General features: G+C 51.0%; 1 protein-coding gene across 2 annotated transcripts in view; it reads left to right on the forward strand.

Annotated features, from left to right (window-relative positions):
• APBB1 (amyloid beta precursor protein binding family B member 1) overlaps positions 1–16,573 on the forward strand; it is a 254,045-nt gene that overhangs the window by 81,060 nt on the left and 156,412 nt on the right. The window contains exon 1 of one of the 2 annotated variants that reach the window (XM_069203666.1): positions 5,699–5,815. The exons of the other annotated variant lie outside the window; for it this stretch is intronic. Coding sequence (XP_069059767.1) covers positions 5,764–5,815 — 52 coding nt within the window. The 5' untranslated portion in view covers positions 5,699–5,763. Of the gene's footprint in view, positions 1–5,698; positions 5,816–16,573 lie in introns of those variants that run through there. 2 annotated transcript variants of the gene reach the window in all.

Consider the following 16,573-nt stretch of genomic DNA (forward strand, 5'->3'; position numbering starts at 1 on the left):
GGGGGCGCAGATCCAGTGCAGATAGTATTCAGTGGTTTGGGTGCGCAGATCCAGTGCAGATAGTATCCAGTAGTTTGGGGGCGCAGATCCAGTGCAGATAGTATCCAGTGGTTTGGGGGCGCAGAGCCGGTGGAGGTAGTATCCAGCGGTTTGGGGGCGCAGATCCAGTGCAGTTAGTATTCAGCGGTTTGGGGGCGCAGATCCAGTGCAGATAGTATCCAGTGGTTTGGGGGCGCAGAGCCGGTGGAGGTAGTATCCAGGGGTTTGGGGGCGCAGATCCAGTGCAGATAGTATCCAGCGGTTTGGGGGCGCGGATCCAGTGCAGATAGTATCCAGTGGTTTGGGGGCGCGGATCCAGTGCAGATAGTATCCAGTGGTTTGGGGGCGCAGATCCAGTGCCGATAGTATCCAGTGGTTTGGGGGCGCAGATCCAGTGCAGATAGTATCCAGTGGTTTGGGGGCGCAGATCCAGTGGAGGTAGTATCCAGTGGTTTGGGGGTGCAGATCCAGTGCAGATAGTATCCAGCGGTGTGGGGGTGCAGATCCAGTGCAGTTAGTATTCAGGGGTTTGGGGGTGCAGATCCAGTGCAGTTAGTATCCAGCGGTGTGGGGGCGCAGATCCAGTGCAGATAGTATCCAGTGGTTTGGGGGCGCAGAGCCGGTGGAGGTAGTATCCAGCGGTTTGGGGGCGCAGATCCAGTGCAGATAGTATCCAGTGGTTTGGGGGCGCAGAGCCGGTATAGGTAGTATCCAGCGGTTTGGGGGCGCAGATCCATTGCAGATAGTATCCAGTGGTTTGGGGGCGCGGATCCAGTGCAGATAGTATCCAGTGGTTTGGGGGCGCGGATCCAGTGCAGGTAGTATTCAGCGGTTTGGGGGCGCAGATCCAGTGCAGATAGTATCCAGCGGTTTGGGGGCGCAGATCCAGTGCAGATAGTATTCAGGGGTTTGGGGGCGCAGATCCAGTGCAGATAGTATCCAGCGGTTTGGGGGCGCAGATCCAGTGCAGATAGTATTCAGGGGTTTGGGGGCGCAGATCCAGTGCAGATAGTATCCAGCGGTTTGGGGGCGCAGATCCAGTGCAGATAGTATCCAGCGGTTTGGGGGCGCGGATCCAGTGCAGATAGTATCCAGCAGTTTGGGGGCGCAGATCCAGTGCAGATAGTATCCAGCGGTTTGGGGGCGCGGATCCAGTGCAGATAGTATCCAGCGGTTTGGGGGCGCGGAGCAGTGCAGATAGTATCCAGCGGTTTGGGGGCGCAGATCCAGTGCAGATAGTATCCAGTGGTTTGGGGGCACGGATCCAGTGCAGTTAGTATCCAGCGGTGTGGGGGCGCAGATCCAGTGCAGATAGTATCCAGCGGTTTGGGGGCGCGGATCCAGTGCAGATAGTATCCAGCGGTTTGGGGGCGCGGATCCAGTGCAGATAGTATCCAGCGGTTTGGGGGCGCGGATCCAGTGCAGATAGTATCCAGCGGTGTGGGGGCGCAGATCCAGTGCAGTTAGTATCCAGCGGTTTGGGGGCGCGGATCCAGTGCAGATAGTATCCAGCGGTTTGGGGGCGCGGATCCAGTGCAGATAGTATCCAGCGGTTTGGGGGCGCGGATCCAGTGCAGATAGTATCCAGCGGTTTGGGGGCGCAGATCCAGTGCAGATAGTATCCAGCGGTTTGGGGGCGCGGATCCAGTGCAGATAGTATCCAGTGGTTTGGGGGCGCGGATCCAGTGCAGATAGTATCCAGCGGCTTGGGGGCGCGGATCCAGTGCAGGTAGTATCCAGCGGTTTGGGGGCGCAGATCCAGTGCAGATAGTATCCAGCGGTTTGGGGGCGCAGATCCAGTGCAGATAGTATCCAGCGGTTTGGGGGCGCAGATCCAGTGCAGATAGTATCCAGCGGTTTGGGGGCGCAGATCCAGTGCAGATAGTATTCAGGGGTTTGGGGGCGCAGATCCAGTGCAGATAGTATCCAGCGGTTTGGGGGCGCGGATCCAGTGCAGGTAGTATTCAGCGGTTTGGGGGCGCGGATCCAGTGCAGGTAGTATTCAGCGGTTTGGGGGCGCAGATTCAGTGCAGATAGTATCCAGCGGTTTGGGGGCGCAGAGCCGGTGGAGGTAGTATCCAGCGGTTTGGGGGCGCAGATCCATTGCAGATAGTATCCAGCGGTTTGGGGGCGCGGATCCAGTGCAGATAGTATCCAGTGGTTTGGGGGCGCGGATCCAGTGCAGGTAGTATTCAGGGGTTTGGGGGCGCAGATCCAGTGCAGATAGTATTCAGGGGTTTGGGGGCGCAGATCCAGTGCAGATAGTATTCAGGGGTTTGGGGGCGCAGATCCAGTGCAGTTAGTATCCAGCGGTGTGGGGGCGCAGATCCAGTGCAGATAGTATCCAGCGGTTTGGGGGCGCGGATCCAGTGCAGTTAGTATCCAGCGGTGTGGGGGTGCAGATCCAGTGCAGATAGTATCCAGCGGTTTGGGGGCGCGGATCCAGTGCAGATAGTATCCAGCGGTTTGGGGGCGCAGATCCAGTGCAGATAGTATCCAGCGGTTTGGGGGCGCGGATCCAGTGCAGTTAGTATCCAGCGGTGTGGGGGCGCAGATCCAGTGCAGATAGTATCCAGCGGTTTGGGGGCGCGGATCCAGTGCAGATAGTATCCAGCGGTTTGGGGGCGCGGAGCAGTGCAGATAGTATCCAGCGGTTTGGGGGCGCAGATCCAGTGCAGATAGTATCCAGCGGTTTGGGGGCGCGGATCCAGTGCAGTTAGTATCCAGCGGTGTGGGGGCGCAGATCCAGTGCAGATAGTATCCAGCGGTTTGGGGGCGCAGATCCAGTGCAGATAGTATCCAGCGGTTTGGGGGCGCGGATCCAGTGCAGATAGTATCCAGCGGTTTGGGTGCGCGGATCCAGTGCAGATAGTATCCAGCGGTGTGGGGGCGCAGATCCAGTGCAGTTAGTATCCAGCGGTTTGGGGGCGCGGATCCAGTGCAGATAGTATCCAGCGGTTTGGGGGCGCGGATCCAGTGCAGATAGTATCCAGCGGTTTGGGGGCGCAGATCCAGTGCAGATAGTATCCAGCGGTTTGGGGGCGCGGATCCAGTGCAGATAGTATCCAGCGGTTTGGGGGCGCGGATCCAGTGCAGATAGTATCCAGTGGTTTGGGGGGCGCAGAGCCGGTGGAGGTAGTATCCAGGGGTTTGGGGGCGCAGAGCCGGTGGAGGTAGTATCCAGCGGTGTGGGGGCGCAGATCCAGTGCAGATAGTATCCAGCGGTGTGGGGGCGCAGATCCAGTGCAGATAGTATCCAGCGGTTTGGGGGCGCGGATCCAGTGCAGATAGTATCCAGCGGTTTGGGGGGCGCAGAGCCGGTGGAGGTAGTATCCAGGGGTTTGGGGGCGCAGAGCCGGTGGAGGTAGTATCCAGCGGTTTGGGGGCGCAGATCCAGTGCAGATAGTATCCAGCGGTTTGGGGGCGCAGATCCAGTGCAGATAGTATCCAGCGGTTTGGGGGCGCGGATCCAGTGCAGATAGTATCCAGCGGTTTGGGGGCGCGGATCCAGTGCAGATAGTATCCAGCGGTGTGGGGGTGCAGATCCAGTGCAGTTAGTATTCAGGGGTTTGGGGGTGCAGATCCAGTGCAGTTAGTATCCAGCGGTGTGGGGGCGCAGATCCAGTGCAGATAGTATCCAGCGGTTTGGGGGCGCGGATCCAGTGCAGATAGTATCCAGCGGTTTGGGGGCGCGGAGCAGTGCTCAGTGATGGTTTAAAGCTCGCTGCTTGTGGCCAGGGCGGCAGGAGGCATCTAAGTGTAAGAACATGCCACACAACTCACAAAGACGCAGTGACACGGGATACAAATGGTAAAAGTATTTCATAAAGGAGCAGCACATTTATGTACCCGTCTTGGTTTTCTGAATGAAGACTCGGACCTCCGCCGGCTTGGAAGCATCTGCCAGGGGGGCGCCTGGGGCCACACCCCGCGGAGCTTGCACCTCCTTGTCGAAGGAAGCAAAGCCCTGCACGGGAGGAGCTGATCAGAGCGACACTTCCGAGACATTACAGCCAATAGTTGAACGTTTGTACTTCTGCCGGTGTGTGTGTTTGTTGCTAAACTGTCACTAGTTGTATGTTCACAGCGTACTTGTGTGTGAGCAGCTTTTTATACTTTCAGGTGAACTGTCCGCTCCTGGCATAAGGGGTGTGGGCACCGGACACAGGCACCAACTGGTTACTGGTTAAATGACCAAACTACAGATTGTTCAACTATGTGGGATCTAAGCTCAGCCAGATCCCTGATCTGGAGAATCCATCAGCGTCATGCAAGGCAGAAGCTAAAACATGTTCATACCCATAGATCCAGCCAACCATGCGAATCAAAAGGAACGTGATAGATTCGTCCAGAATACAAAAACCCCTAACCAAAGCCACCGCGGGGTTTAAAAGGACATCTTGAGGCTTTTTTCATTTAAGTTATTAATCCAGAATGACCGTTCATCTGGATGTGCTCAACCTTGACGGGAGAAGTTGGTGCAAGGATGAGGATCTTGCAAGGAAATACTGTGTAATAGTAGATCGTCCCTGAGAAGCACAACTGCCCCTCCTCTCGCCCTCCCCTCCTGCCTGGTCCGCATCCTGGATGGGTCTAAGGTAGCGCGTGGAGTGAGTGGTACTGAGTATACGGGCTGGAGCCAGGCCTCCTGCTGTCCCTCCTTTCCTTCTGCGCTCCCTGCTGTCCCCCCTGCTCTCCTTGCTGTCCCTCCTTTCCTCCTGCTCTCCTTGCTGTCCCTCCTTTCCTTCTGCGCTCCCTACTGCCCCTCCTTTTCTCCTCTGTTCCATGCTGTCCCTCCTTTCCTCCTGCTCCCCCTGCTGTCCATCCTGCTCCCCCTGCTGTACCTCCTTTCCTCCTGCGCTCCCTGCTGTCCCTCCTGCTCTCCTTGCGGTCCCTCCTTTCCTCCTGCGCTCCTTGCTGTCCCTCCTCTTCTCCTCTGCTCCCTTCTGTCCCTCCTCTTCTCCTCTGCTTCCTGCTGTCCCTCCTGTGCTCCCTGCTGTCCCTCCTCTCCTCCTGTGCTCCCTGCTGTCCCTCCTCTCCTCCTGTGCTCCCTGCTGTCCTTCCTCTCCTCCTCTGCTCCCTGCTGTCCCTCCTCTCCTCCTGTACTACCTGCTGTCCCTCCTTTCCTCCTGTACTACCTGCTGTCCCTCCTTTCCTCCTTTGGTCAATTCTGTCCCTCCTTTCCTCCTTTGCTCCCTTCTGTCCCTCCTCTCCTCCTGTGCTCCCTGCTGTCCCTCCTCTCCTCCTGTGCTCCCCGCTGTCCCTCCTGTGCTCCCCGCTGTCCCTCCTGTGCTCCCTGCTGTCCCTCCTCTCCTCCTGTGCTCCCTGCTGTCCCTCCTCTCCTCCTCTGCTCCCTGCTGTCCCTCCTCTCCTCCTGCCCTCCATCCTCCCGCCTTCCCCCGCGCTCCTCCCAGCCTCCCTCGCCTGCTCTTGCTCCAGGACGCTCCTCTCCTCCTCGCCGCCCCCCGGCCCTCCCCCGGACTCCCCACCCTCGGCGGAGCAGCAGTAGCTGCGCCCGGAGGTGCAGGGAGGGCGGTGGAGCCCTGGCCGCTGCCCTGGTCCCGGCTGGGGTGCGGTGAGGCTGGGTGCCTCCCCGGGGGCAGGAGCGGGGCTGAGGTGCCTCCCCGGGGGCAGGAGCGGGGCTGAGGGGCCTCCCCGGGGCAGCAGAGTCCCCCCCAGGGCACCGGGATGGGCATCCCTGGCACCTGACGCCCTCCTGGCACCATGTACACCAAGGATTACTTCTTGGCCATCATCCTGCAGGACTGCGCCCCAGGTAGGTGGGGGGGGGGGGGGGGGGGGGGGCGGTCCATGTCCTGTATGAAGAGCCCGCAGACAGATGTTCACTGGTGCCCGGATACAAGTCAGAGGGGCTGGGTCCTGGCAGGGCACAGCCTGACGGTGCCACCGGTAGGCGAGGGGAGGCACGGTGCATGTTCTGTACAAAGCACCCACTGACAGATGTTCACTGGTGTCCGGATACAACTCAGAGGGGCTGCGTCCTGGCAGGTGACAGCCTGATGGTGCCACCAGGTAGGCGAGGGAAGGCACGGTGCATGTTCTGTACAAAGCACCCACTGACAGATGTTCACTAGTGTCCGGATACAAGTCAGAGGGGCTGGGTCCTGGCAGGGCACAGCCTGACGGTGCCACCGGTAGGCGAGGAGAGGCACGGTGCATGTCCTGTACAAAGCACCCGCAGACAGATGTTCACTAGTGTCCGGATACAAGTCAGAGGGGCTGGGTCCTGGCAGGTGACAGCCTGATGGTGCCACCAGGTAGGCGAGGGAAGGCACGGTGCATGTCCTGTATGAAGAGACCGCAGACAGATGTTCACTGGTGTCCGTGTACAAGTCAGAGGGGCTGGGTCCTGGCAGGTCACAGCCTGATTGTGCCCCCCTGGTAGGCGAGGAGGCACCGGGTGGCAGCGCCTCTTCCGGTCTGCGAACCGCATTGTGTGTTCTGTATAGAGGGGAAACGGTATTTACCGCGAAGTTGTTACATTTATACATTTATTTAAGTATACATGTATGCATGTAGGGATGTGTAGGGGTACAGGGTGGTAAGCGTGTTCTTAGGATTTAGGCAAGGGTATTAGCTGGAAAATGATTTTTTTTAGGGATCAGGAGTGTTTAAGGGTATTGGTTAGTAGGGGTTTTGGGTTGTAAGGATAATTAAAAAGACTGGGGAGACGGATCTCCCTCAAAATAAAAATAAATAAATAAAAAAACTAGGTAACTATAGTTAGCACTATGTTTCCACAGAAAAAGCGTTTTGACTTGCCTATATTTTTGGTACTGTTTGACAAATCTTCACTACATTTTCCCCCCAAAAAGTGCCCGGGGAAGGTTGTTGCACATGGGGAGTTTCAGGGTGATCTTTTAAGCGGGGGCCGAGGAAAGAAGAAAGGGGGTCAAAAAAGTTGCTTTTGCCATGTTAATTCCCATGGGCCCTTTGAACACGGCTACAGCCCGAACCGCTGGACGGAATTACACCAAGTTTGGCAGAAACGTAGCTGTTGGTACGCAGATTGTGCTTTTGAATGTCTGAGATCGCAAATAATTTGCAAATATTCGCGAATGCACGTGCGAATAGAAGTGCTGTAATTGGCTGGTCACAACTTGAACAGAAAGTTAAGGCTGTTTTTTAAGGTCTTGGGACATGGTCACTGGGGCTGAAAAACAAACTGAAAAGTAGCATAAGGAGTCAAGGTGGAGGCACCTTAACCCCAAGAGTGTGCCTTAGGGGTCAAATTATGGATTTCAAATGATTTTTCTTCACTGTTCGCGTTAAATCGAGATTAATCGCAAATAAGCAAAAGATAAATGTACAAAAATCACTCATTAATTCACTAATTTGTTCACTTATACATGCACTCAGACTCACGCACCCACTCAGACTCCCACACTCACTTTCAGACCCACTCATGCACCCACATTCACTTTCAGACCCACTCATGCACCCACTCATGCACCCACTCACGAACCCACTCATACCAACATGCACCCACTCACAGACTCACTCAGACTCTGACACACCCACTCGCTGACCCACTCAGACCCCTGGGAACCCATTCACAGACCCACATGCACCCACTCACAGACCCACTCAGACCCTCATGCTCCCACTCAGACCCTCACATACCCACTTTCACACCTAGAGATACCCTCTCACACCTTTTCTCACAGGAAGAGAGATTGTTCATCTGCGCATGGTGCGGGGTTGGGTGATTATCGGCTGTGCAAGCCCTGTGGCCAACCCATCTGCTCACAGCCAAAGGTTGTGTGCAGCAGGGGGTTGGGTAGTTATAGGGGTTGGCGTCCAGGACCTGTGCCCATCCACTGCCACGAATGGCCAAAGGCCGCGCACGGTGGAGGTTGGGTTTTCTTGTAGTAATGAAAATTATTTTACATAAAAAACCTTAGAAATTCACTGAAGAAAACAAAGGTTACAGGGACGTTATAGTTAGGTTCTGAATTGACTCGTACAAAACCATGGAAATTCAGCAATTACAGTAAGAGTTCTTTCAAGTAAGTGTAACTCGTGCCCTAGGGTAACTATGACTCGCGCCCTTGCGATGCACTGCTAATTTCCCCAGATATTACAGCAATCATGAGAACTTCTATAATGTCCTTAAAACTATAAATGCATCATTAGCAGTCAAATTTTTTGAAGAAAAAGCTGTGCATGGCGAGGGTGAAAGTTTATAGTGCTTTCTACTCCTGTGTGGGGCACTGAAGCACTTGCATACATAAGTTGCAGGCCAGGTAACAGTTCCACGGTCATGCCGGACCTAAAAATCCATGTAGAGTAATGACTGCCCTCCTCCCAACTGCGCTGCTGCTATAGAATAACAATATAAATTATCTAGTTGTCTAAGACACTTTAATAGCTTTTCAGTGTCATGTGTGTGCCTCTGGAAGTTCAAGCTCAGGCAGACGGATAAATGAACAAAATTATCACTTAGGTTGCGTGCAAGCACTTTTTTTGCAAAAGCACACAACTTCTGCCCAATCAGAACATGTACTTCTGGCTCCCAAAATGTGGGTGGAGCCACAGCCCCTTTGTATCGATGCTCACATAATTGTCTGGCGACCGGTGCACTGTCAAGCCCCACCATAAAAAGAAATGTGATTGGGATGAAAGAGTAAAGGAAATTATGAAACAAGCATTGGCAAAACCAATAGGTCTTGCCTGTGCAAGAGTTGGCAATGTATTTTGCCATGTTGTACATCAGGGAGGCTGCTGTTCAGCATGGCTAAATGTTAGTGGAGTGTCATAGAATGGATTGGAGGAGTGATGTGATGTAGAGTGGAGTAGGGGGAGTAGTGTCATAGAGTTAAGGACAGAGTTCAGTGGCAGTGTGTGTTGTGGCATAGAATATCGTGGGGTGGAATAGGGTGGAGTGGCTTGAGCTAGTGGGGTGGATTGAAGTAAAGTGGAGTGGATTGGTTTGGAGTAGGGTGGGGTGGATTGAAATTGGGTGAGGTGGATTGGAGTGGAATGATTAGACTGGATTCAGGTGGGTGGATTGGATTGAGGTGATAGCGGTATAGTGGATTGGATTGGGGTGGATTAGACTGGAGTGGGGCAGATTGGTTTTGGATTGGGGTGGGGCAGATTAGTTTTGGATTGGGGTGGGGCAGATTGGTTTTGGATTGGGGTGGGGCAGATTGGTTTTGGATTGGGGTGGGGCAGATTTGTTTAGATTGTATTTGGACAGACTGGAGTGAGGCAGATTGTTTTGGGTTGTAGTGGGCCAGATTGTTTTGGGTTGTAGTGGAGCAGACAAGTGTGGTGGACTGTTTTGGATTGGGGGTGTGGCGCGGACTGTTTTGGATTGGGGGTGTGGCGCGGACTGTTTTGGATTGGGGGTGTGGCGCGGACTGTTTTGGATTGGGGGTGTGGCGCGGACTGTTTTGGATGGCGCGGCGGATTGGACTGGAGTGGGGCGCGGCGGATTGGACTGGAGTGGGGCGCGGCGGATTGGACTGGAGTGGGGCGCGGCGGATTGGACTCGAGTGGGGCGCGGCGGATTGGACTGGAGTGGGGCGCGGCGGATTGGACTGGAGTGGGGCGCGGCGGATTGGACTGGAGTGGGGCGGGCGGATTGTTTTGGGGTGGGGCTTGGCGGGGCGGATTGTTTTGGACTGGGGTGGGGCGGGGCGGATTGTTTTGGACTGGGGTGGGGCGGGGCGGATTGTTTTGGACTGGGGTGGGGCGGGCGGATTGTTTTGGACTGGGGCGGGGCTTGGCGGGGCGGATTGTTTTGGACTGGGGTGGGGCGGGGCGGATTGTTTTGGACTGGGGCGGGGCGGATTGTTTTGGACTGGGGCGGGGCGGATTGTTTTGGACTGGGGCGGGGCAGATTGTTTTGGACTGGGGCGGGCAGATTGTTTTGGACTGGGGCGGGGCAGATTGTTTTGGACTGGGGCGGGGCAGATTGTTTTGGACTGGGGCGGGGCAGATTGGAGAGTGGTGGGTTGGGAGGATTGGAGTGTGGTGGGTTGGGCATATTGCTTTGGGTTGGCCTGGGGCGGATTGCTTTGGGTTGGCCTGGGGCGGGTTGCTTTGGGTTGGAGTCGGGCAGATTGTGGATTGAGGCAGATTGTTTTGGGTTGGGGTGGGCAGATTGTGGATTGTGGCAGATTGTTTTGGGTTGGGGTGGGGCAGATTGTGGATTGAGGCAGATTGTTTTGGGTTGGGGTGGGGCAGATTGTTTTGGGTTGGGGTGGGGCAGATTGTGTTGGTTTGGGGTGGGGCAGATTGTGTTGGTTTGGGGTGGGACAGATTGTGTTGGTTTGGGGTGGGACAGATTGTTTGGGATAGTGGGGTAGATTTGAGTGGGTTGGAGGGATTAGAGTGTGGTGAATTGGAGTTAATTGGGGTGAGGGTTTTGGATTGGAGTGGGCAGATTGGATTGAAGTTGGGTGGACTGCATTGTACTGCACAATTATGTGTTAAAGCATAATTTGGAAAATTACACACACAAAAAAAAAACAACGTTGCTTTGCAATCTTTAGAACAAGATAATAGTCATCTTTTGAGAACAGCGCCCGTGAGCAAAAACAAAAGTGCAAAGTGAGAAAAGAAGACTTGGCAAAATAAAGCAAAATGTTAACTGTAGAAAATAAAACTTTGCAATTTGGTTTTCCTGATGAGCACTTTTTTGCCAGTCACGTGCCTTCTGTTTGCAGGGCACTAGAAGTTAAAAATAACGAAATAGTAACTCAATCACGTTGGGAGCAGCGGACGGGCACAGCATCAATCCGTACTTGGTCCCTGCTCCACAGCAGGACCAGAAATTATGAAATGCCACCGTCACCAATCACAAGCCTGTAAAGAAGAGTGCCATGCAATCCAACAAATTAGGAAAGGGCTTGGAGCCCGCTCATTGCTTATAACAGCGTCTCCAAGTGATATGCATTCGCTACCGCATGCTATTGCAGGCTCAACCCTAAAAAATGTTTTCAGCATGAATCCTTTTCTGAATTCACATGCTGTTAGTGGTGGGGTCCGGAATTGTCAGTTTCTCCTTTTTTTTTTAAATAATTTTTTCCTTTTACCTCCCCTTTCCCCTGGGTGTCATCGACCACCATTTGGTGCTTTGTCCGTCCCCGCTGTGACGTCAGACGGCGTCCCGGACGTTTCTGTGCATAGTAGTCATCTTCAGATTCTTTTTTCTGCCGTTGGATCTTGAAGCAAAAGTAGGCGCTCCAACATTTTTAGAACATCGTTGAACAATCCAGAAAAAAGGTGAAGTTTTTGGAAAATCACCAAATCAGAGACGGAAGGAGACTGGCAGAGAGAGCTGAACCGTCGCTCAAGCACCCCGGCGGGGGACCCCGATGGAATTTACACCTGGCCGGAGGATAGAAACGAGGTGATAGTCCCTAGGTTCTGCATAGCTAGATGGGATGAACAAGCTTTTCTGTGGCAGCTGCTCGCATGTGGAACACTCTGCCAGAATCTGTTAGAACTCAAAACACTTACCTGACTTTCCGTAAGCAGCTAACAAACGTAGTTATTTCCGAATTCATAACTTTTTGGTTTAGATTTCCTCGTTTTTTTGTGCTCCTAGAATTTGTTCTCCCTCTAATGCCTTTTTATGTTGGCGCTTTTATGCCTTTTCGGTTTTATGCGCTTTATAATTACAATTTCAAATTCAAATACTGTTATGGTGCTTTTATGGGTGCTACGTGTGCCCCACCGCGCTAGCAGAACGTTGTTCACCAGTCTTGCTATGTCGTTGCCACCACATTGCTTGGTTCCTTTTCCTTATCTGTAGGAGTAGAGGGGCGGGCCGGATTCTTCTGGAAACCACAGGGCCAGTCAAGTTTAAAAGCTATTTTGCTTTTTTCGTGTGTGTGTGTGTGTGTGTGTGTGTGTGTGTGTGTGTGTGTGTGTGTGTGTGTGTGTGTGTGTGTGTGTGTGTGTGTGTGTGTGTGTGTGTGTGTGTGTGTGTGTGTGTGTGTGTGTGTGTGTGTGTGTGTGTGTGTGTGTGTGTGTGTGTGTGTGTGTGTGTGTGTGTGTGTGTGTGTGTGTGTGTGTGTGTATTCTCTGCTCTGGCCCCTCATTGTAAACAGGACACCTTCTGGTTTTAGGAGTTTCAACAAATGCAGAAGATGGGGGGCAAAGGCTGACTTTCACCACTAGTATTTTCTCTGAAAGTTGAGTGTAACTGCTGTAAATGCAGTGCTTGCCTCTTTGAAGTCAGAAGGCCCAACGCCCTTGAGAAAGGAGAGTCACTCTTCAGTCCAGCCTGCCCAGGCAGTGGCCTGCTGATCAGCTCCCTTCTCTTGAAGGGCTGTAACTCCTGTCAGAATTCTCAAGTGGCAAAGCCAGTAGGTTCGTCCTTGGCAAGCTGGTGCATTAGTTCATATTTTAGAATATGTGCCATAAAACTAAAAGTATTAAACTCTTCTTTTTAACAGTTTGTACAGAAACTGTAGATATTTGGTGGCTTTTTCTTATCAGTTGACTAATTACCTTGATGACACAATCTCTGGTTCAGGTAGTGAACATGAGATCATCTTTGATGTCCTCATAGAGTCCAATAAAAGATTCTATGGTGAGAAGAATGGCGTGTTCTGGTCACTAGCAGCCAACAGTCTAACCAGGGTCCTGTCGTAATCATTGATGCTGGTGGAGGAAGCAGCTCATTAGTTGACTAAGAGGAAAGTGCTATACAAAATTCAGTTAGGTTTTAATTCAGCTGATTCAAAACAAAGGCTGAATGTGTAGAAAATCCATTCATCTTCAACCTCACTCTCCCAAGTTTGTAGAAGCACACAAGTAATTGAAGGAAGTGTTTTTGTAATGCATTTGATTGGTATCAAAAGCACAAAGGGTTTTGGATTTTAACTCCATGTACCTTCTAATCACTAAAACAGAACGGACGATTTAGACCCACTGTAGAGTGCAGGACTTACTCTGTACTTGAAAAACAGTTCATTTTGGTCCGTTTGTCAAACATTGTAGCAGTGTTAACAGGGTGACCTACATGGACGTAAAAAGACACCTATGCAGATGTTCCAGTTGTGATAGCACACAGGCAATACTTGCACTTTGAGGTAGAATGCAGCAGTTCTCAGTTCATATCGCTGCATTTTTCCCTTAGAAGCACCTTTGGTACTCACAAATATGCTGCTAGCTACCCATGTGCAGCAGAAGCAAGAGTTGTCCTTGACTATCTCCTTCAGGATACCATCCGGAAGAGGACTTTGGAGGTTCTTCAGACAGTAATGACTCGCCTCGCAAAATTTCAAATTACGTCAACAAGGAAAATTGTTTGTTTGGGCAGTGGTTGACTTTTTTCCGATGGAGACGTTTCCCCCAGTGCAGGATGCCACAACATAAGGCGTGTTTTCTGTGCATGTGTTGAAGAAATTGGTTCAGGCAGTACCCCTTCAGTCGCACAGGATTGAGTTGTGCTGCAAAGCAGCCAAGCTTTAACATTGATCGTCTTTGAGGGACACCTGGGAGCATGCTGCTCATTTAGCAGCACAAAGAGTTCAGATGGCTGCTCTTCACGAGAGAGTGGGTCCTTCATCTTTTGGTGGTCTGCAAAGAAATCCACCTGCAGACGTATCCAATTTCTAGAACTCAAAGTAGTGTTCCTATTACTTTTTTCGTGAAAGGGGGTGCCTGGAGATTTCCTAGCCATCATCGTTGGTGGATGTCCGAGTGGTTTCAAGGTAAAATAACATGAATTGCACCTGTTGGACCAGATAGTTGATGTTTTGCAAGAGGTGCTATCAGGTACCTTTCTTTACTTACTTCGGGATTCTCAGACTATAGTCTAATATTGTTCATTGCTATGTGCCAAGAAGCGAGTAGTTATGGGTTTCCATCTTCCTGAGGACCTCTGGACATTCTGGTATGTTGTATTTGCAGAGGACGTTGCAGAGAATGTTGTAAAAGAGGTTCTTCTCACCCACTCTTTCCGCCACCACATCTAAGGCACAGATTAGACTCTAGGACAACTGTCCTATTTCCAGTTCTAGTGAGCTCAGGCAACACAGCCTATTTCTGCCAGAATCGCTGTGCAGTGTCTGTGAAGTGGATAAGCTTAAGTTTGAGGTATTCAGGGGTAACTCACCCTTCAGAAATGTCATGCTGAACTTGTAAACCGTTCATTTGGGACTATTTTGGTTAGAAACATGCTCATTTGATATCCTCTTGAGCAAAGGAGGTATGAGATTGAGCCCTGGTTGATCTATTCAAGCCTTCTCCTAAATACACTCTGTGGGGCCTGACACAAGCACCAGGAACACAGAAACACCTAGTCTGGGTTTAGGAGAGAGACAGTCAAACCAACGTAAGGCAAAGTATTTGATATGTTGGCATGATGACTGAGGTACTGTCATTGTCCAAAGCTCATAAACCCTCCTATAGTTCAGGCTAGTCTTTTTTAGCAATGCTTAACAAAATGTTGCTCCTCCTTTTCAGCGTGGGAGTGTGGATATGTCCATGATGCTTTAATGTGATAGGGCTGATTAAACTTGTTACTAGTAACATGTCTTCAATAAACCTGAAAGAACACCCTTGCCCTAGTTCTGATAGTTGGTCGAGGTAGAGTGTCCCGAGTTTATGTTCCGGGTCCTGTAGTTTCATGATGATCGACCCTTCAATCATCATACCTAGCCTAATAAAGCACCAGTAGGGCATGGTTTTCAGATATTCATTTGTGTAATTAAGTCCTTTGTCCCTCTGTCCTGCGACAGCCTAGCAGTTTTTCCAACACGTGCAGAGGACTCGCGGGACGTTTGCAGACCTTGGAGCAGAGATGCTCGTTGCACGGCTTGATGATGAGGTTGTGAAGAAGGCTTCTCTGCCTGAATATTCTACTGTTCATCTTTCAGCACACCCACTGTAGTATTTGTCGCAGAGGCCAGGCAACCCCTTAGCACACAACTAATAACACAGATGAGTAGGAAATGACAGGTGGAAACCCCCCTAAATAGCTGCAGGATTTCTGGTGGCTGATTATGATGGTTTTAGAATGAGGATCTACAGGACCTCCCCATGATATCTATGGAAACCTTTAATCTGTGGAAGGACAACTGCCTTTCGCCAGTGGGCAAAAGCATCTGCTAAATGCATTCCAAATGAGAGTTGACTTTACCAGAACTCCTAATAAAACTGCTCCAGTAAAGTAGAATAAGCATTCTTCATTGTAGCTCAGAGGAACAAAGAATTAGGAAACCCCTTCACACGATGGAATCTGAGACTAGTGGCAAGGTGTTCGTCTGTGATGCTTGCTGGGTTTTTTAAGGCTACATTTTCTCTCGTTTGATGGGAAAGAAAGTCTTGGAAAATCACCCTCTGTGACTGTTGTGTTTTTTTTTTTGTTTTTTTAAAAGTAAAGCTGTGAAAGATCTTGCCACAGCTTGCTGCTCGAGAGTCGTGTTCCAGCAGATAATTGCAGGTTGAACTGAGCTATGCTGGGCCATACATTAGATGAAAGAGTTCACACACTGTTATGCTAAAAGGTTATCTTGGCACTGGATTTCTCTATGGAGAGAAAAAAGGTATGCAGTAGCGTGGAAGGGAAAGAGGGAGAGCCTATTGCATAGAGAAATGAAATTTGAGCTGCTTAGAGAAAATAGTTAGGGGCAAAATAGGCGCGAAATCAGGGGCAGCAAGTTCCAGGCTTTAGCAGAGAATCTAGCAAAAGCATCTGCAGCCTAGTCTGGTGTATTTGGTTTGAAAAATGTGTAGGAGATTGACCAATCAGACCACAGCCTTCTAGTAAGCTGCTAATGAGCAAACATCCTCTGGGGATACATAGGTCCAGTTTGGTGATGTGCACAGTGACAAAAACAAACCAAAACTGGTTTTCAGTTGGTAACCAGTGAAGAGAGCGTTCATGAGGAGAGAGATGGCAATGACTTTGTAAGACCAGGAATAAGCTGGGAAGTCGGATTTCAAGAGATCTGAAGATGATGTAAATAGTAGCTAGGTAATCCCAGAAGAACCAAGTAATAAAGACATGCTAAAATGATCATTCTCTTGCAGAATTGATAGACAAGAAGGAGAGGTAAAATCATGTTGACACCATTTCGAATAAACAAGACTAAGGAGGCAAGTTTAGGATTATGATACAGAATAGATAAACTATCAAAAATCCCAAGAATATGGGCAGAAGAGACAGATGGAGATAGTCTCTGCTAGCTTGGCCTACCACCAGTAGGGTCCCAGGAAAAAGGCGGTGGCAAAAACAAGAATCTTGGTTGTATATAAATTGAAACAGTGAATTGAGGTTCATCCATTGTATGGTGGCTGATACCTATGCCTTAAACTGTGGCTGAAGAGACTGAGTGCCTGATTTAGATTTCTACAGACCGGTTACTCTGTCACAGAGGTGACAGATATCCCGCCTGCTGAAATATAAATCCCATAAGAAATACTGTTGTAACGGATTAACCTCTCCATAGAAATCTAAATCGGGTTTGAGTGTCTCCAGTTTCATTCACAACAAATAAAAGGACTAGAGAAGCGAATGGAGATTTAAAAAATGTAGGATTGAATG

Source organism: Pleurodeles waltl, chromosome 8 (genome assembly GCF_031143425.1).
Source record: "Pleurodeles waltl isolate 20211129_DDA chromosome 8, aPleWal1.hap1.20221129, whole genome shotgun sequence".
Taxonomy (NCBI): Eukaryota; Metazoa; Chordata; class Amphibia; order Caudata; family Salamandridae; genus Pleurodeles; species Pleurodeles waltl.